The sequence below is a fragment of the Vipera berus genome (assembly GCF_964194415.1).
Source record: "Vipera berus genome assembly, chromosome: W".
Classification (NCBI taxonomy): Eukaryota; Metazoa; Chordata; class Lepidosauria; order Squamata; family Viperidae; genus Vipera; species Vipera berus.
The window spans coordinates 33,632,747-33,653,483 of NC_138210.1; the positions used below are offsets into that span (position 1 = coordinate 33,632,747).

At 43.9% G+C, this 20,737-nt stretch overlaps 1 protein-coding gene across 1 annotated transcript; it reads left to right on the top strand.

Moving 5' to 3' along the window:
- Positions 1-812: 812 nt before the first annotated feature.
- LOC308676769 (splicing factor 3B subunit 4-like) lies at positions 813-2,292 on the top strand. The gene has a single exon (XM_081342789.1). It carries the CDS (start codon positions 907-909, stop codon positions 2,029-2,031), a length of 1,125 nt encoding a protein of 374 aa, XP_081198915.1. The 5' UTR covers positions 813-906; the 3' UTR covers positions 2,032-2,292.
- Positions 2,293-20,737: the final 18,445 nt, after the last annotated feature.

Genomic DNA, 20,737 nt, shown 5'->3' on the forward strand with positions numbered 1-20,737 from the left:
AATTCAAGACTGGGTACACAATTTATTGCCTCTGCAACGGATAAGAAAAATGGAGTGGTTGTTTATGTTAAGAATACCTTGACAGCGGAGTTAATTGAAGCAGATAAACAAGGAAGATATGTTATAATTGAACTGTTAATAGAAGGCAAGAAAACACTTCTGGTTGGATTATATGCTCCTAATCAACAACAAGCAGACTTTTATAGTTTACTACACAGCAAGATTACTCAGTGGGATTATAAATCTTTTATTTTTATGGGAGACTGGAACTGTGTTTTGGATGTACAAATGGACAAGAGTGGTTTTTTTAAAAGTATTCCAAGTCATGCTAAACTGCCTAAATCTTTTTTTGAAATGAAGGACAATTTGGAACTGCGAGATATTTGGAGAGAAAGAAATTTGCAAGAGAAGGACAATACTTTTTTTTCTGATAGACATCAATCTTTTTCTAGGATTGACTTTATACTAATTACTAATGATTTCTTTTCCAGGATTAAGAAGATTAAGATTTGTCCAAGAACTATGTCTGATCATAGTCCAGTCTTGTTAGAGATAGAAAAAGATAATAGAGATAGGCGCTCCTGGCGTCTAAATGAGAATTTGTTTAGAAATCAGGAAAATGTGGGGGGTGGCCGCTGCTCAGGCGCCTCCACCCGCAGGAGGGGCCTCCCGGAGGGCTGGATTCTAGCCGCCCTCCTCTCTCTGCGTTCGCTCGGTCCGGAAGGGGTCGGAAGAGGGGCTGGAGGCCGTCCGGAGCCCCGCAAGGGCTGCCGCCACCTGACCCCCATCCCCCCCGCTCCTCCCCCCCCAGATGCCACCGTCTACGTGGGCGGCCTGGACGAGAAGGTCAGCGAGCCGCTGCTGTGGGAGCTCTTCCTCCAGGCGGGCCCCGTGGTCAACACCCACATGCCCAAAGACCGCGTCACGGGCCAGCACCAAGGCTACGGGTTCGTGGAGTTCCTCAGTGAGGAGGATGCCGACTACGCTATCAAGATCATGAACATGATCAAACTCTACGGGAAGCCCATCCGGGTCAACAAGGCCTCAGCCCACAACAAAAACCTGGATGTGGGTGCCAACATCTTCATTGGCAACCTGGATCCGGAAATTGATGAGAAGCTGCTGTACGACACATTTAGCGCCTTCGGGGTCATCCTGCAGACTCCGAAGATCATGCGTGACCCTGACACGGGCAACTCCAAGGATTACGCCTTCATCAATTTTGCCAGCTTTGATGCTTCAGATGCCGCCATTGAGGCGATGAATGGACAATATCTGTGCAACCGCCCCATCACCGTCTCCTACGCCTTCAAGAAGGATTCCAAGGGGGAGAGGCACGGCTCTGCCGCTGAGCGCCTCCTCGCGGCACAGAATCCCCTCTCCCAGGCCAACCGGCCACACCAACTCTTTGCAGACGCACCACCACCACCTTCGGTGCCCACGCCAGTGGTCACCACCTTGGGACCAGGAGTTACTCCTCCAGGCATCCCCCCACCTGGATCGTTTCCTCCACCAGTACCCCCTCCGGGAGCTTTGCCACCAGGATTGCCTCCAGCCATGCCACCTCCACCCATGCCACCAGGGGCAGGTGCCCCAGGACCTCCTTCCACAGGAGCCCCCGGGGGGGTGCATCCTCCCCACCCACATCCTTTCCCTCCTGGTGGGATGCATCCAGGCATACCGCAAATGCAAGTCCATCATGGAATGCCCGGGATGGGCCCCCATCACCCTGGACCCCCAGGGGCAGGGGGGCAGCCACCTCCACGCCCACCCCCAGGCATGCCCCATCCTGGGCCACCCCCCATGGGCATGCCACCTAGGGGACCTCACTTTGGATCACCAATGGGTCATCCTGGTCCCATGCCACCTCATGGGATGCGTGGGCCGCCTCCCTTGATGCCACCCCATGGATACAACGGCCCCCCTCGGCCCCCTCCCTACAGCTACCAGCACATCCCTCTGCCGCCTCGTCCTGCCCAACGGCCCATGGTGCCTCCACGGGGACCTATGCGGGGGCCTCTCCCTCCCTAGGCCACAATAGGTCACTCGCCTGCCTGAAAAAACCACTTCCTGTGGGTCTCCCCTTTTCTGGGTTTTGTTTTGCGGGGGGGGCAAACATTCCAGCAAGCAGCATCTCTCTCTTTAGTGAAAAACATACTCATGTCTTTGACAGGATTGAGGGTTTGCTCATCCTATTATTAGCTGTGTTCCCTTAAACAAAAGCAGGTTTTTCCCTTTTCCCTTTTTTTAATAATCCTTTTGTGAAATGCAACTGAAAAACTTGTTTTGAAATAAAAATGAGAAGGAAAATGTGGAAGAATGTAAAAAACAGATGAAGGATTTTTTTAAAATTAATATGCATAAAGGTACTTCTATTGAAATGGTCTGGGATGCTAGTAAAGCTTATATGAGAGGTGTATTAATATATTTGAATAACAAATATAGACGCAATCTGGAATTCAGGAGGAAGGAATTAGAGAATGAAATTAGGGAAAAAGAAAAGGCTTTAATTTTGAATCCATCGGATGTGAAGATTAAAGAGGTAATTAATTTATTAAGGGGACAGTTCGACAAGTTGATGGCTGATCAAGTGGCAACTAACTTACGGTATGCTAGACATAATACTTTTTGCAATGCCAATAAACCAGGTAGATGGTTAGCTTATTTGTTAAGGAAGAAGCAAAGGGCTTCTAATATAGATAGAATAGAACATAAGGGTAAGGTAGTGTATCAGCAGTGTCTTATTAAGAAGACTTTTGTTGATTTTTACTCTAAGTTACATGCTAGAGATAAGATTAGTGAGGCAGATATTGATGTATATTTGATGAATGCTAATATTCCTGTTCTTATACAAGAACAAAAGGAAGAGATGAATCAATTGATAACTGAGGAAGAAATTTTTTCAGCAATTAAACAATTGAAAGTGGGTAAGGCGCCAGGTACGGATGGATTGACTGCTGTGTATTATAAAAATTTACAGTTAGAGATGGTAAAGCCATTAAGGGAATTGTTTCAGACAATTCAAATGGGAGGAGGGGTGCCCCCGTCCTGGAAAACTGCTTTTATTTCTCTGATTCCGAAGGAAGACCAGGATGTCACCCAAGCAAAAAATTATAGGCCAATATCACTTTTGAATACGGACTACAAGATATTTGCTAAGGTTTTAGCTAACAGATTAATGAGGGTATTGCAACAAGTAATTCATGGTGACCAAACTGGGTTTATAAGTGGTAGACAAATGAAGAACAATGTGAGGCATATAGTTGATTTGTTGGAATTTTTGGAAAGAAACAATCAGATCCCTGCAGCGTTGATCTTCTTGGATGCTGAAAAAGCCTTTGATCAATTGGATTGGCAATTTTTGTTGAAAGTATTAGATAAAATGAACTTTGGGGATAAATTTTTACAACCAATTAGGGCACTATATCAAAAGCAAACAGCCCGTATAATAGTTAATAATAGTTTGACGGAAGTATGTAACATTGAAAAGGGCACAAGGCAGGGGTGCCCGTTGTCACCTTTACTATTTGTTTTAACATTGGAGATATTATTGATTAAAATACGGGACTCGGAAAAAATTAAGGGAAATTCAAATAAGAGACCAGGATTATAGACTGAGGGCGTTTGCAGACGATCTGGTTGTTACGGTAACTCAGCCTGAAGATTCAGTTGTAGATCTGATGGAGATAATAATGCAATATGGGAAAGTTTCTGGATTCAAGGTTAACATACAAAAAACTAAAATGTTGTCTAAGAATATGACAGTATCACAAAAGGCTGTTTTAGAAGAGCTAACGGGATTTGAAATTGTTAAAAGGGTTAAATATTTGGGGATATATTTGTCACCCTCAAATGTAAAGCTATATAAAAATAATTATGAAAAGTTATGGGGAAAAGTTCAAAAAGAATTGGATAGCTGGAAAAAACTACAATTATCTTTATTGGGAAGAATTGCAGCAGTGAAAATGAATGTTTTGCCGAAATTTTTATTTTTATTTCAAATGATACCTATTCTTAAAAAGGATTCAAACTTGGAGGAATGGCAAAAGGGTATTAATAAATTTGTCTGGGCAGGGAAAAGGCCGCGAGTTAAATTTAAGATTATGCAGGATACGCCTGAGAGAGGTGGTCTTAAAATGCCTAATCTTAAACTATACTATGAAGCTGCTGCTTTGTCAGCGATAAGTGATTGGATTAATTTAACACAAGTGAGATTATTAAATCTTGAAGGCCATGATTTGTTATTTGGTGGGCATGCATATTTATTGTATGATAAGAAGGTGGATAATGTGTTCAAGGTACATATTTTAAGACATGCTCTGTTGCGAGTTTGGAAAAAGTATAGACATAAGTTAAATTATAAGATACCTATATGGGCAATACCGAAACACGCAATAGAAAATATAAGTGTTGGGTTTAAACATGATGTGACTACATATAAGGAAATTTTAAGTTTGGAAAGGAATGTATGGCATTTGAAGCCGTATAATATCTTAAGAGAAGAAAAGATCGTACAAACTTGGTTTCAGTATGGGCAATTACAGGCCAGGTGCAAAGAAGACCAGAAAATTGGTTTTTCAATGACTGATGAAAATATGGTAAAGCAAATTAGAGATCAAGGTCAAGCACATATTAAAAGGATATATCTTGCATTGATAGAAATTGATTCAGAGACAGAACTTGTTAAAGACTGTATGATAAAGTGGGCTCAGAATTTTCAAAAAGTCATTATAATGGATACTTGGGAAAAGATTTGGGTGAGAAATGTAAAATTTACGCAAGCTCAAAACTTAAGAGAGAACTTTTATAAAATGTTTTATAGGTGGCACTTAGATCCTAAAAAAATAGCAAGTATGTATCCGAACTGCCAGCCTAAATGTTGGAGGTGTGGTGGTGAAGATGCAACGTATTTTCATATATGGTGGACCTGTAAAAAGGTTAAAGCTTTTTGGATTAAAATCTGGTGGAACATGCAAAAGATATTTAAGAAAAGGATAAAGTTTTGTCCGCAATTGTTTTTACTGGGCATTATTACTGATACTACTGTTGTGGACACTAAGTTGATGTTGAATTTAATTACGGCAGCAAGACTTTTAGTAGGGCAATATTGGAAGAAGGAAGAACTGCCGACTATAGAAGAATGGACTTTAAAAGTTTCCAACCTGGCGGAAATGGCAAAGATCTCAGCGTACTTGAAAGACCATTCGCAACAGAGATATATTGTGGAGTGGAAAAAATGGATTGATTATATCCAGAATAAATATGGGACTAAAAAGTTTCATCTAGCATTTGAATAAGTATTGATGTGATATTTATATTGCTTGTAGTTATTTTATAAGACTTAAAGTGCGATAGATTTAATAGTTTATTGTTGTTTGCATAAGGTAGATTATGATTGTTTGTATTTTTATACCCTGTATTTAGCTCTGGGAAGTCGGGGAGGGGGGAGGGGGAAGGGAGGGAGGTGTTGGGGAGGGTTGGGGAGAGGGGAGGGGGTTGGGAGGGGTTTTGTTTTGTTAAAAAAAATGTATTGTAAAACTTTTCAATAAAAAAAACAAACAACGTCAGAAGCGTCTTACCTGGGCTAAAGAAAAACAGACCTGGTTGCTCAGTGGTCCAAAGTCCTCTTTTCTGATGAGAGCAACTTTTGCATCTCATTTGGAAACCAAGGACCCAGAGTCTGGAGGAAGAATGGAGAGGCACACACAGCAAGATGCTTGAAGTCCAGTGTGAAGTTTCCACAGTCTGTGTTGATTTGGGGAGCTATGTCATCTGCTGGTGTTGGTCCACTGCGCTTCATTAAGTCCAGGGTCAACGCAGCCGTCTACCAGGAGATTTTGGAGCACTTCATGCTTCCTTCTGCAGACGAGCTTTATGGGGATGCTGACTTCATTTTCCAGCAGGACCTGGCACCTGCCCACACTGCCAAAAGCACCAAAACCTGGTTTAATGACCATGGGATTACTGTGCTTGATTGGCCAGCAAACTCGCCTGACCTGAACCCCATAGAGAATCTATGGGGCATTGCCAAGAGAAAGATGAGAGACATGAGACCGAACAATGCAGAAGAGCTGAAGGACGCTATTGAAGCATCCTGGTCTTCCATAACACCTCAGCAGTGCCACAGGCTGATAGCTTCCATGCCACGCCGCATTGAGGCAGTAATTGCTGCAAAAGGGGCCCAAACCAAGTACTGAGTACATATGCATGCTTATACTTTTCAGAGGTCCGATATTGTTCTATGTACACTCCTTGTTTTATTGATTGCATGTAATATTCTAATTTTCTGAGATTGTGGATTTGGGGTTTTCTTGAGCTTGAACTATCTTGCTTTGCATGTAATGAGTCTATCTCATATATTAGTTTCCCCTTTTAAGTTGCATTACTGAAATAAATGAACTTTTGCATGATATTCTAATTTTTTGAGTTTTACCTGTTCTTTCTACTCAAATAGTCAGAAATCTTGGTCAAGAATTGATATGATTTGGATGACTGTTGACTTGAGAATGAATGTACAGGATATTGATATTGAAATAGAAATAGGCACATGGGCAGATCATAATCCTTTGAAAATGACTTGGAAAGGAACACAAAAAAAGCTAAAATGGACTTTAAATTGTTCCATATTAAAGGAAAAAGAATTTATAGAGTTAACAAAAAAAGAAATGGAACTCTTTTTTAAAGAAAATAAGAAAGAAGATACTACGATACAAAATTTATGGGATACAGCTAAAGCATACTCCAGAGGTATAGCTACATCGTATATGACAAGGAAAAATAAACAGAGAAAACAGCAATATATATTATTAAAAAAAGAATTTGGAAAGTTAGAATCAGAATTGCAAAGGAATCCACAAAAAAAGACTTTAACAAGAGATATGGATGTGATAAAATATAAATTAAATTTGTTAGATTCAGAAAAAATGGCAGAACAGATAAAAAGAGCGAAGCAGAACTTTTTTGAAAATGCCAACAAGCCGGGAAGATGGTTAGCCTATAAACTTAAAAAGCAGAAAGAAAAAAAAAGATACATAATTTACTGGATGGGAAAGGTTATTTACAATATAAAAATGAAGAAATAAAAAAGATAGTTAAAGAATTTTATAAGGAATTGTATGATAAAAAGGAGACTTCAAGAGAGAAAACTGTAAAATACTTGAAGGATAGTAATCTTCATTTTATTCATTTTCACTTTGGAAGTTTTAAATCGAAATATAAGGCAAGATACAGAAATTAGAGGTTTGGAGACAAAGGGTGAAACATATAAATTACAAGCATTTGCTGATGATTTGGTATTTATTTTGGAAGATCCCTTCGAGATGATTCCAAAATTGTGGGGGAAATTAGAACAATATGGTGAAGTAGCGGGATTAAAAATTAATAAAGAAAAAACTAAAATAATAGTGAAAAATGTTACGGATAAGCAAAAAAGTCGAATGTCAGAAGTGACAGAGGTACAGATAGTGAAAAAGGTAAAATATTTGGGTATATATCTATCAGCTAAGTGCTCAACATTAAAAGAAGATAACTATATAAGGTTATTGAAACAAATAAAGTTAGACTTGGGAAAATGGAAGAATTTAAAATTGTCACTTTTAGGAAGAATAAAGGTAAAGGTAAATGTAAAGGTTCCCCCGCACATGCGTGCTAGTCGTTTCCGACTCTAGGGGCCGGTGCTCATCTCCATTTCAAAGCCAAAGAGCCAGAGCTTGTCCGAGGACGTCTCCGTGGTCATGTGGCCGGCATGACTAGACGCCAAAGGCGCACGGAACGCTGTTACCTTCCCACCGGAGTGGTCCCTATTTTTCTACTCGCATTTTTATGTGCTTTCGAACTGCTAGATTGGCAGAAGCTGGGACGAGTAACAGGCGCTCACTCTGTTACACAGCACTCAGGATTCGACCCGCTAAACTGCCGACCTTCTGATCGACAAGCTCAGCGTCCTAACCCACTGAGCCACCGCGTCCCTTTTAGGAAGAATAGCTACAGTCAAAATGAATATATTGCCTAAGATTTTATTTTTGTTTCAGACAATTCCTATAAAACTTGGGGGAATTTTTTTTCAAGAGTTGAATTCTTTAGTTTTGAAGTTTATATGGCAAGGAAAAAAAAGCTAGAATAAAGATAAAAACTTTGCAAGATATTAAGGAAAATGGAGGCTTTGGGTTACCTGAGTGGGTTTGTACTACCAAGCATCAGTATTAACATGGGTGAAAGAATGGATAATGCTTAGGAATAAAATGTAGCTATATTTGGAGGGACATGATTTACAGTTGGGATGGCACACATTTTTGTGGTATGGGAAAAACAAAATTCATGGATACTTTCAAAATCACTGTATTAGAAATGCTTTGATAACAGTATGGGGAAAAAATTAAAATGAAAATATATGTAAAAATTCCAGGGTGGTTATCAACAATTGAAGCTTTTTCACACGTAAACTTGTTAGATTTTGGGAAAACCTGGATGTATAGAGACATTTTAAATATTGATGGGACATTAAAATCAAAACAAGAGCTGGAACATCAGGGCATCAACATGTCATGGTGGGTACGCTTACAAATACAAAATAGATATGAAAAAGATATGAAAATGTATGGATTTTATAAAGAACAAAACGTGTTTGATAAGATATTATTAACTTCTGATGAGAAATTAATTAAAAAATTGTATAACTTTTTGTTAACCTTAGAGGTGGAAAGTGAACAAATTAAAGGGATAATGACAAGGTGGGCGGAAAACATTGGTTATAATATAGAATTAGAAGAATGGCAAAAATTGTGGGAGAGAAATTATAAATTGACAATGTCAACTGCGTATAAAGAAAATTTGTATAAAATGTTTTATAGATGGCATTTACCTCCAGCTAGATTAGCAAAAATGTTTAAAAATGTATCAGGCAAATGTTGGAAATGCAAACATAACTTAGGTACATACTATCATAATTGGTGGACATGTGATAAGGTAAAGGCTTATTGGAAAAAAATACATGCCTGGCTAGAAAAAATATTAGGAGAACATGTAGCATTTAATCCTGAATTTTTTTTATTAGGTATAGTACCAGAAAAGACTAACAAACAAAATATATACTTGGTTTTACATATTGTAACTGCAGCAAGAATAAGCTATGTGCAATGCTGGAAAAATGAACAAATACCATCAGAAGAAGAGGTAATAAAGAAGATATTGGAATGTGCAGAGATGGATAGATTGACTATGAGACTAAAAGACAAAGAAGAATCAGAATATTATCAAAGCTGGAATTTATTTTATAAATGGTTAGAAGACAGAAACAGACAGTAGGACCTGACTATGTATTAACGTGTTATGAAACCAGTTCGCATGTTGTTTGAAAAACTGAAGGGAAAAGAATTGAGACCCGGGTCGATAGAGATGCTCTGAACCAGCCAGGCAGCCTCGTCTCCCAAAAAACCCTCCTGAGCAACTGCCCGCTGAACCTTTATTCACCTCCCTCTTCTGAATACCAACATTACAAAAACTCCATCAATCTCATACAAAATAGGATACATAGAGATAATTGGATACATAGTGAGAACTTCTCAGGTGCCTATGAGATCATTGCAAAAACAAGATACTAAAAGATATATGTGAAAGCTCTATCATAGCATTTCCCAAACCTCCCACATGCCAGCCTGTGTGAGCCAGGAGAGTATGCTCATCACTGCAGATCACGTGGAGGCCAATAAGGGGGTTTGGGAAAGCTGAAGGCTGAGAGGCCAAATTCTTGGGAGGCCAAATTCTGGCCGTTCCCACATTTCCCCTTTTTTTGTTTAATGACAGAAGCAGAATGTTCGAGATAAGCTTGCATAACGTGTAAATCTTTGGCGTTGAAGGCAGAGGTGTGGGATCGTCTAAGTGAGCAGCACAATGCTAGCAAAGAGGGAATACATTGGATACAGCAACACAAACTAATCAATATAATTATAGTTAAAATACCATAAACAAATAAATGTTTGTTGTTGTTGTTAGTTGCGAAGTCGTGTCCGACCCATCGCGACCCTATGGACAATGTTCCTCCAGGCCTTCCTGTCCTCTACCATCTTCTGGACTCCATTTAAGCTCACGCCTACTGCTTCAGTGACTCCATCCAGCCACCTCATTCTCTGTCGTCCCCTTCTTCTATTGCCCTCAATCTTTCCCAGCATTAGGCTCTTCTCCAGTGAGTCCTTCCTTCTCATTAGGTGGCCAAAGTATTTGAGTTTTAGCTTCAGGATCTGGCCTTCTAAAGAGCAGTCAGGGTTGATCTCCTCTAGGACTGACCGGTTTGATCGCCTTGCAGTCCAAGGGACTCGCAGGAGTCTTCTCCAGCACCATAGTTCAAAGGCTTCAATTCTTTGGCGCTCAGCCTTTCTTATGGTCCAGCTTTCACTGCCATACATTGCAACTGGGAAGACCATAGCCTTGACTATACACACTTTTGTTGACAGGGTGATGTCTCTGCTTTTTAGTGTGCTGTCTAGATTTGCCATGGCTTTCCTCCCCAGGAGCAAGCGTCTTTTAATTTCTTGGCTACAGTCCCCATCTGCAGTGATCTTGGAGCCCAGGAAAATAAAATATGTCACTACCTCCATTTCTTCCCCATCTATTTGCCAGGAATTGAGAGGGCCAGATGCCATGATCTTGATTTTCTTAATGTTTAGTTTCAACCCACGTTTTGCACTCTCCTTCTTCACTCGCAACAAGAGGCTCTTTAGTTCCTCTTCACTTTCTGCCATTAGATTATAGTTAATTATACCATAAACAAATAAATGTTTAAACCAAGCTAAATCTGGTAGATATATTAAAATTGGCAAAAAGAGTATAATTTTGAATAGCAGTAGCTGGAGCACAGACAGGAACAATGCAAGAGCTAGTAACTTCATGAGCAGAGGCAGACATTTTTAAGCAAAAATTACTCTGACCAGAAATATTGGCCAGTTGTAGCCACAAATTGAATTGTCCTCTATTTGCTAAATCTTCATGAATTCCTACAGCTGAAAGAATAAAAACCAAAAAAACACAGCAACAGTCCAAGTGCTCATCACTGCAGCTCACGGGGAGGCCAATAAGGGGGTTTGGGAAAGCTGAAGGCTGAGAGGCCAAATTCTTGGGAGGCCAAATTCTGGCCGTTCACACAAAAAACTAACATATGTATGTAGAGATTAAAAAATAATAAAAAAAAATTAAAAAAAAGAAACAATGGATAGAAACTAACCAAGGAGAGAGGCTATTGTGTAGTGGGTTCTGGAAGGCAGGAAAGACGCCAGGCCCATGAGTACAGCATAGCGGCTCTTTATTGGTGGTAGAAACTGTACTGAGAAAATAGGGATTACCTGTACCTTTATATACCTGGCCAGGTACGCCCTCAGCCAATCAGTTTAAACCTTAGTTTCCCGCCGAAACTAACCGGCCACAGCAGTTTCGGTACAGCGCCACCTGGTGGTATCGGCTATGCCGCGGCTTACTGTATCTCTTAAACCCCCATACATAACACCCCTTCCCCCTTTAAGAACAAACAATAGTTTCGATAGAGTGAACAGCCAATAAGGTAGGTCCTGGATGGCCAGTATTTGGGCTGCCGGCGCCAGATTGGGTTCTGAGTTTGCTAGGGGTAACCTACTTTACCCATCTGCATGGCCCATTTCTTTGCCTGGTTTGTGAACCAGTTTATAGGTGTATGCAGATAGGAATATGGACCACCTGAGCATCCTTGGGGATAGAATTTGGGGGGTTTGTTTGTCTGTAGTGACCAACCCCAATAGAGGCTTATGATCAGTGAATATGGTGAACTCCCTGCCATAGAGGTAGTCATGGAATTTTTTGACCCCAGCCACTATTGCCAGGGCTTCCTTGTCAATCTGGGCGTAATTCCTTTCTGCCCCTAACAATGTTCTGGAGTAGTATGCGATGGGCACCTGTTCCCCGTTTCCTTTTAGATGACTCAGCACTGCGCCCACTCCATAGAGGGAGGCATCGCAAGTGATGCAGATGGGCTTTGACTCAATGAAATGTGTGACGGTAGATTTGCTGGACAGTAATTTTTTTAAATTTTGAAAACTTTATTCGTGGACCTTGGTCCAGTTCCAGGCAGCCTTCTTGTCTAGGAGCCTGTGCAAGGGCTCAGCTATCGCTGCCTTGTGGGGGAGGAAAGAGTGGTAGAAGTTTAGGAGCCCAAGGAAGGCTTGCAGTTCCGCCTTGTTCTTGGGGGTGGGGGCCATTTTGATTGCCCTCACCTTGGATTCTGCAGGGTGAATCCCTTTGGCATCAATTTTAAAACCTAAAAATTCTGTGGCTTTAACGCCAATGCAGCACTTGTCTCTTTTTAATTTGAGACCTGCAGAGCGAAACCTACCTAAAACTGCCTGCAATCTCTCAGCCAAAACCTCTTCTGTGTCCCCTGCGATGAGGACATCATCAAAGTAAGGGTATACCCCTGGAATGCCCTTTAGAGTCTGCTCCATTACCTCCTGGAATATTCCTGGAGCTACACTGACACCGAACTGCAAACGGTTAACTCTGAAGGCTCCTCTGTGCGTGACTATTGTTTGGGCGTCTGCCATTTCCTGGGTAACTGGCTGCTGCTGGTACGCTTGCACGAGATCCAGCTTTGCAAAGATGGCACCGCCTTGGAGGGAAGCAAGAATGTGGCTGACCGTTGAAACCAGGTAAGCATGCTGATTAAGGGCCTGATTTATCGTGCACTTATAATCAGCGCAGATTCTCACTTCCCCGTTGGATTTGAGGGGGGTAACTATGGGAGTCTCCCACTCTCTCCCTTCTACCAGCTGTAAAACCCCCTGTTCCACTAGCTTATCTAGTTCATATAGTCCTTATCCTTAGGACTATACAAATACATACTCACCCACAGTGCGGACTGAGAGCGTGAAAATTGCCTTAGCCACTGCAACTATCCTTGGTTTGAAGGTTTTCCAGTTCGACGTTGAGACGGCTTATCTACATGCTGACCTAGATGAACACATCTATGTGAAAGCTCCTCCAGGTTTTTGACAGCAAGAAGGGGTTACCTGGTTTCTACACAAAAGTCTTTATGGTCTGAAACAGTCTGGTTTAATGTGGTACTTATGTCTTTCTGACAAACTAAATTCAATGGGCTTTATTAAGTCTGCAACAGATGAATGCATGTTCATGAAAAGAACTGATAACGGGTATGAGATAATTCTTCTTTATGCTGATGATATTGTTTATATTGGGCCAAATAAGCAGATGAGTAAGATTTTTGCTAATGCTTTACAGCAGTTTTTCACATTGAAGTCTTTAGGACACATTAACACTTATTTGGGTGTTCAAGTTGCCAAAACCCAGAAGGGGTTTAGCCTCACACAAGAAGATAAGATTGAACAACTATTGCATCACTGCAACATGGAGGATGCTAAACCAGTGAGTACACCCATGCAAACCGATTTTCACAACTTGACACATGAACCGAGTCCTGAGTTCGAAGATCAAACACTTTATCGCTCAGTCATTGGGTCACTGCTGTATATCAGTAGTTGGACTAGACCCGACATTGCACTTAGTGTTAATCTCCTATCACGACACATAGGCAAAGCAAAACAGTTTCATTGGACATGTGTTAAGAAATTATTGAGATACCTAAAACACACCAAAGACATGAAGTTATTGTTAGAACCTACACATACTGACTATGCAGAGTTATGTTGTTATGCAGATTCAGATTGGGCAAGTGATAAGAAATCACAGAAAAGCACTTCAGGTTATATGATGTTTCTAAATGGATGTCCTGTTTACTGGCATGTGCGTAAACAGAATTTTGTTTCTTGTTCCTCTACAGAAGCTGAGTATGCTTGTGTTTCTGATGCATGCAATTCCTTAACCTGGTTTGATGCTTTAGTCACAGATATCTGGACACCTCCGATTCGACCAATCACTGTGATGGAAGACAACGAATCTGTGGTTTACATATCCGAGAATCAATTTACAGGTTCCAGGTCCAGACACATTGACATCCATTATCAAAACATAAGACAAGTAGTTACACAAGGTTTTGTGAAACTGCAGTATGTGCCTACACGTGATAAAATTGCTGATATGTTAAACAAACCACTACCTGCAGCCCAACACGAGTATCTGCGTGAGAAGATGTGCCTTACCTGAATCTTTGCTTTGCTGATGAAAGAAGGGGATGTCACTGCACGTTTTTTTATTTTTTTAGTTCGTCCGTAAAGCTCAATTCTAATTGTACATTTCCTTCTGTTCTGCACCTGTGTTGATAACCTATCTGGTAACCATAGTGAATGTCATGTGGTCTAGCTATGTTATGAGTTAGATTTGCTGTGTGCGCAAGCGTAAAAAGTTTTCTAGTTTTTGTCTTTACATTTTTTTCCTTTACTGTCTGATGAGAGAGGATGTAGTCAGTTAGCTTTCTTTGTTTATATATATTTTTCTTTTGTGATTAAAGGTTTTTAATAGAATATGCGTCGGGCTTTATTTTCCTTCACCCACACACATTATGCATCATCTGAAGCACAGTCCATCGTCCTCTGATAGGAAGAATTATTCCTTGACAGGCGCGAACAGGCTGATGGCCAAATCGTAGGTTGCGGGGCCACTCATGCAGAGCAGGGCCGCCGCTTTCTGGCCGTCTTTTGTGGTCTGGTTGGCCCGGAGGAACCCCTCGACCTGCCCCAGGTGTGAGGTCCATCGTTCGGGGTGGCGGATGTCGAATTCACAGATTTGGCCGATCTGTGCCATTCTGCTGTGTCCGGTTCAGGAGTCCTGCTTCGGAGGTGACCGCTAGCGTGGTGACTAGCCGGTCGTTGATGGGCGGGGGGGGGGAAGATGCCTCTTTCCTCCAGCAAGCGATGCTGTCCCCGAGTGAATTCAGCTCTTAGGTGAAGCAGCATCCCACCTTCATCGCCACTATTGTGTAGTGGGTTCTGGAACGCCGGAAAGACATCAGGCCCATGAGTACAGCATAGCGGCTCTTTATTGGTGATAGAAACTGTACTGAGAAAATAGGGGCTACCTGTACCTTTATATACCTAGCCAGGTATGCCCTCAGCCAATCAGTTTAAACCTTAGTTTCCCGCCGAAACTAACCGGCCACAGCAGTTTCGGTACAGCGCCACCTGGTGGTATCGGCTATGCCACGGCTTACTGTATCTCTTAAACCCCCATACATAACAGAGGCAACCTGGAATTAAGGAGAAACTCCCTAACAGTGAGGACAATTATCCAGTGGAACAGCTTGCCTTCTGAAGTTGTAGGGGCTTCATCACTGGAGGTTTTTAAGAAAAGACTGGACAGCCACCTATCTAAAATGGTATAGAGTCTCCTGCTTGAGCAAACAGTTGGACTAGAAGACCTCCAAGGTCCCTTCCAGCTATATTCTGATTGATTGATTGAACTGAATCCAATGTACAGGTACATGTTAGCCAAAAGAGTGGTCTTCTGTATGGCATGCATGCTAAGAAATCCCATGGGCTGTGTTCAAATGACCTAATCCAGTCAACAGTTGGATTAGGAAATGTATTTTGAATAAATGCCCTTCCCGGTCATCTATACTGTGTGAAGACTATAACAATAACCCAAGTGTAAGCCTTTCCCAGTCAAAAGTAGGACAGTTGCCCAGTTGCCCAGCCTACTCAGATTTCTAAGAAAAAGTTTTCGGCTATGGAGAGACAGGAAAACCCACGTCTTCCACTATGGAACTTGCTACTGAACGTGACTCCATAACCTTGCTTGTCTGCAGAGGTACCCAAACCACAAACACCCAATCAGGCTGCTGTACTCACTCCTACAGGCCCTTGGGATCTGTGAGAACTCCAAACTAAAACCCAGGTGGAGCCTCTCAGACTTATACTCTGACAATAGTCAAATACAGTATGACAAATTGCCAAATGTATGTAAACCAGCACGTGCCCCAAATTATTTCTGTGAATTTCATCTTCTTTTCTGGTTCCTTTATGTCCCCATGGAGCTTCACTATGGTACAGGATGGCTGTTTCTTTCATGGTTGGTTTGGTCCCACATTGAAGGTTTTGTTTTCCTTGCACCGAGCAGGAAAATAGCTTTCTTCTCATGCACTATTCTGGAAGGGTTGGTTTGCCTGGTTAAAAGTGTTACTCTACACAGCATCTGTAGCATCCTATGATTTATTCACCCCCCCCCCACCCCCAAAAGGTTAGGCCTACCTGACCTGAGCTACTCATTCCATTTCTACTAACATTTGCATATCTTAAAATTTCTCCACCCATTTCCCCAAGTTCAGTAAACATTCTAACAAAATACTGTGCACAGATTCATTTACTTGGCATTTATTAATGCCTTGCAATTGTTTTTTCTACCATCCCTGTCAAACACATGAGGGAAGATTTTCTGTGGTTCGGGTTTCCAGCTTGGAAGCAGACCTTTGGCTCCAATGGAAGAAATGACACAAAATGAAGCAAGCTGCCAGAAAGTAGGCTTTATTGCAGAAACTGGATGGAGTAGTGATACAGCGATGGTTTCTGGACTAGCTAGTACTTTTCCAAGGTGAGGGGTTCTGCTCTACTTGTGAGATGGTCTCACGAGGTCGATGGATCGTTAAGGTGCTTCCAAGTAAAAAGGCATCACGCAGGGATGCAATCATTCAAAGCTTTATTTAACGATAAAGTAAATAAAGTAAAGTAAATACCAGTGCAGAGGGCCTCTGGACGCCGGGTAAGTCCTTCCCCAACGCCCATGAGGCCCCCTAACATGGCGCCAGCCACCATGAGCTTTTGGCGTGAAATTTCCCACCAAACTGTGACCTACAGCTTCCTGGGGCAACCGGAAGCAAGATGGCGGCCCCCAGGACACCCACATGGCCCTATACCGGAAGCAAGATGGCGGCCCCCCAGGACACCCACATGGCCCGATATTGGTAGGCCCCAGCCAAGCCTCGAGGCCCAGCAATCGGGAGCATCCAGCCGAAGCAGCATGGAAACCCCCTGGTCCTCCCCACCAGAAAAGCCTCAAGGCCTATGATAGCCTCAAAGCCTGCCCAGCCGAGACTGCTACAGCAGGGCTTGAAGCAGCCATCCAGGCCCTGATTGTAGCCCTGGAAGCCAACAGGACCGCGGCCTCGACATCGGGGGTAGCCAGCCTCCCTCGCTACCCCCACAGGCCTCCAACCCTCTCCCCGGGGCCTAACTACCGGGAGGCATCCGGCCTGGAGCCTCCCAACTACGTCCTGCAACCCCAGAGGGCCCCCAGTGAACCCCCGGGGCCCCCAGCCTACTTTTTGCCGCCGCCCAGACGCCCTGCTTGCCAGATGGTCTTTGGGGGGGCTCCGGATGAGGCCCCCTCCTCCAGCACTGTCTTCAGCCAGGGTCTTCAGGACCAGCGATGGGCTTCAGGCAATCTGGGCAATCCATGTGCCATCCAGCCTCCATCCTGCGATCTTCGCCCCCCGGTGAGTGTTCCAGTGCCGGGGGGGTTTCAGGAGGAATCTTCGGGGCTTCTGCGGCCTTCAAATCTGGCCTAAAAGCCCAGGCCTGGGCCTACTCCAGAGGCAGAGAGACAGACACCCACTCTCTCTGCCTCCCAGGCCCAAATGAGCTCTGAGCATGCCCAGTTGGGGCCATCCAAAAATCAGATAAAAATACCACCATCTACCAGCAGAGGGGTCCCTCTTCCATTCACATCAATGGAAAATTCACAGATTTTTATCAATGGATTTAGAGCCAAGGAAAATCTTCCTTTTTTATCTGTTCCTGCATTCTTAAATAATTTTGAAAAACTGCAACTTGGAGGGGAAAATTTCAGCAGATGGAGTAAAGAAGTGCAGATGTATCTATTAGAGCAAGGGACTCTAGAGATGGTTCTGAACCCCCCACCTTTTCCCTGGGGACCCCAACAAGAGTGGTACCATAGGAAAGCATACACCACTCTACTGAGTTCACTGGATACTAACTTGTACTCCAGCATTCCAGATGGGCTCACAGCTGGTGACGTTTGGCGGTTATTATGCAATTTATTCAACAGCGACAGCATCGGTTCGATCACCAGACTTACAACTGAGTTTTACACCTCCAGACTGAGATTTGGATCTAGCATGCCTGAGCACCTGGGAAGATTAAAGGCGCTCAGGGCAGAACTGATGTCCAGAGACTACCTTGTACCTGAGGCTAACATGGTCGCTGTCATTCTGGCTTCCCTGGACAGAAGTTGGAGCAGCTTCATTGTTTCACTGGAGGGGACAACGAAGGAAGCCATGACTCTGTCCTACCTCACAGGGAGACTCATTGAGGAAGATAAGAGACGAAGAGATGCAGGAGAATACGCCAGAGTTACCACCCAGCGAGCCAGCAGGAGGCACCACAGCTCAGAGCAGGTTAATGCTCTACTTAAGTGCTTCATCTGTGGCTCTGAGGGACATCTGAAGAAAGACTGCCCCCATCACCAACAAGGCCCCATGCCCGGTCCCAATCAAGGAAGGGGCAAGGGGCAAGGAAGGTGACGTGGCGGGGGCAAAGTTAGTGCCAAGGGCAATTTTGTGTGTACTTGTGCTCTCACCCCCAACACAAAGGCTGATAACCCCACTAACTTATGGTTACTGGACTCTGGAGCTTCATCTCACATTACCAATATGAAACAAGGGTTTCAAAGGTTAAAGAAAATTAACTCATCTGTCAAGGTGGCCAATGGTGATAAGGCCTTGGTTGTTGGGGAGGGCACTGTTTCTGTACCCGGGCTGGGAAAAGTTGAAGGGGTATTGCATGCTCCCTCCATTGCCAACAACCTATTAAGCATTATCAAATTATGTGACGATGACAGGGTGGAAGTTTTATTTCGCAAAGGGGGAGGTCATGTCACCCGGAACCAGAGGGTCATTGGAAATATTGCCATCATAAATGGTTTGCCATACTTCTCCCCTGAAAAACCACCCACAGAGGACAGTCCACCGGGTGCCCCCTCAGAAGGGGCCTGCGCACGGGAAGAGAGAGAGCCCCCACAGCCAGCCCCAAGGCTGTCTAAGGAGCGCAAGGCCGAAGCAGTTGCACCCAAGCCACCTCAGCCAGCCCCACGGCTTTCCAAGGGCAGTGTGGACAAGAAACCCGAATCTCAGCAGGCACCTACAGCACCGCTCAAGGCAACCAGAGCCAAGAGGGTGTCAGTGGGGAAGCCGCTCCACGATAAGTGTGCCCATCTCTTACACCGAAGATTAGGTCATGCAAGCTTCCCTGTGGTTAAAAAGATGGGAGAGTTTGCTGAGGGAGTCCAGCTCAAGGATTGTGAGGTATTCCTGGACTGTGCTATCTGTAAGAGGGCAAACAGGAAGGCTGCCCCATCCCTAAAATGTCACTGCGTAAGACCCAATACCCGTACCAACTAGTACATGTTGATTTGGTTGGGCCTTTCACACCATCCCTAGGGAAAAGTCAGTATTTTCTCACTGCCGTTGACGATTTTTCACGGTACGGCCACGTGTATACCCTCACAGAAAAATCCAAAGCCTTTGATGCTATAAAATCACTGTACAACTTTGTAGAGACCCAGTATAAGACCAAGATCGCACAACTGCAGAGCGACCGCGGGGCTGAGTTCATGTCCTGAAAATTCCAGGACTGGGTAAGGCGTAAGGGCATCCGCCATTTTCTTACTGCGCCATTCACCCCTGCTCAAAAGCAGAGAAAAGAAATGGAATCCTGCAAACTATGGTGCGTAGTCTAATTGCGGACGCTGGGGTCGCAGAATCATACTGGGCAGAGGCAGTGAAATACGCCAATTACACCTTAAACCGCACCTGGAGCAGTGTTGTGAACCAGACCCCATATTTCCTGGTCCACGGTAGGAAACCAAGTCTGGGACACTTGCGTGTGTTTGGCTCCTACGCTTGGGTGCACATCCCCAAGCAGCTGCGGAAGAAGGGGAGATCTGTCTCCCAGAGACTGAGGTTCTTGGGCTATGCTCCTGGCTCCAAGGCCTACCGTTTCCTGGGAGAAGGGGGCAGGACTGTGACTTCCCAATCTGCCTCCTTCGAAGAGGACTCCAATTGGACCCAGATCCACTCAAATGATCTGAGCCCATATATCAACCGACCCAGCAAGGACACACCGACCACGACATCACCTGAGACGACCACCTACCCTGCCACCGACGAAAGTGAGGAACAAGACGAAGATGTCATCCTACCTGGATCAGATGTGGAGGATGAGCCGTCCAGTCCCCCAGCGACGCATCAGAGACCCGCGGAAGAAAAGGGCAGTGAGTGGCAGAAGGTAAGGAGGTCAAAGCAGTCCAACAAAGGGATCCCGCCAAAGAGAATCAACATTGGGCACATCGCGTCTGTCAACAGCGTTGTGGTCACCCCAAAATCCTTCTCTGACATCCAGGAGCTGCCCATCGAAGAACAGGAGAAATGGCAGCTCGCGATGGAGAAGGAAATGCAGAGCCTAAGAAAACTCAAGGTCTTCACCCCCCAGCAACCACGAAAGGAGAGGAAAGTCATTGGCACAAGGTGGGTTTACAAGGCCAAACCACTTGCCAATGGCCTCTACCTGTATAAGGCCCGTTTGGTAGCTCAGGGGTTCGCTCAGCGCTACATGGAGTACTACAGGGAGACCTACTCTCCAACCGTCCGGGTAGAGAGCGTCAAAACCGCCCTCGTAACTGCAGCCGCTCTGGGGGAGGAAGTCTTCCAATTCGACATCCAGACGGCTTACCTCCACGCCAACTTGGACCGGCAGATCTACGTGAGGGCCCCTCCTGGCTACCAGCAGGAAGGGGGAAA

Bases quoted from the DNA above. Each gene is read 5' to 3' on its own strand.
- LOC308676769 (XM_081342789.1), top strand. From the start codon at position 907: ATGCCCAAAGACCGCGTCACGGGCCAGCACCAAGGCTACGGGTTCGTG.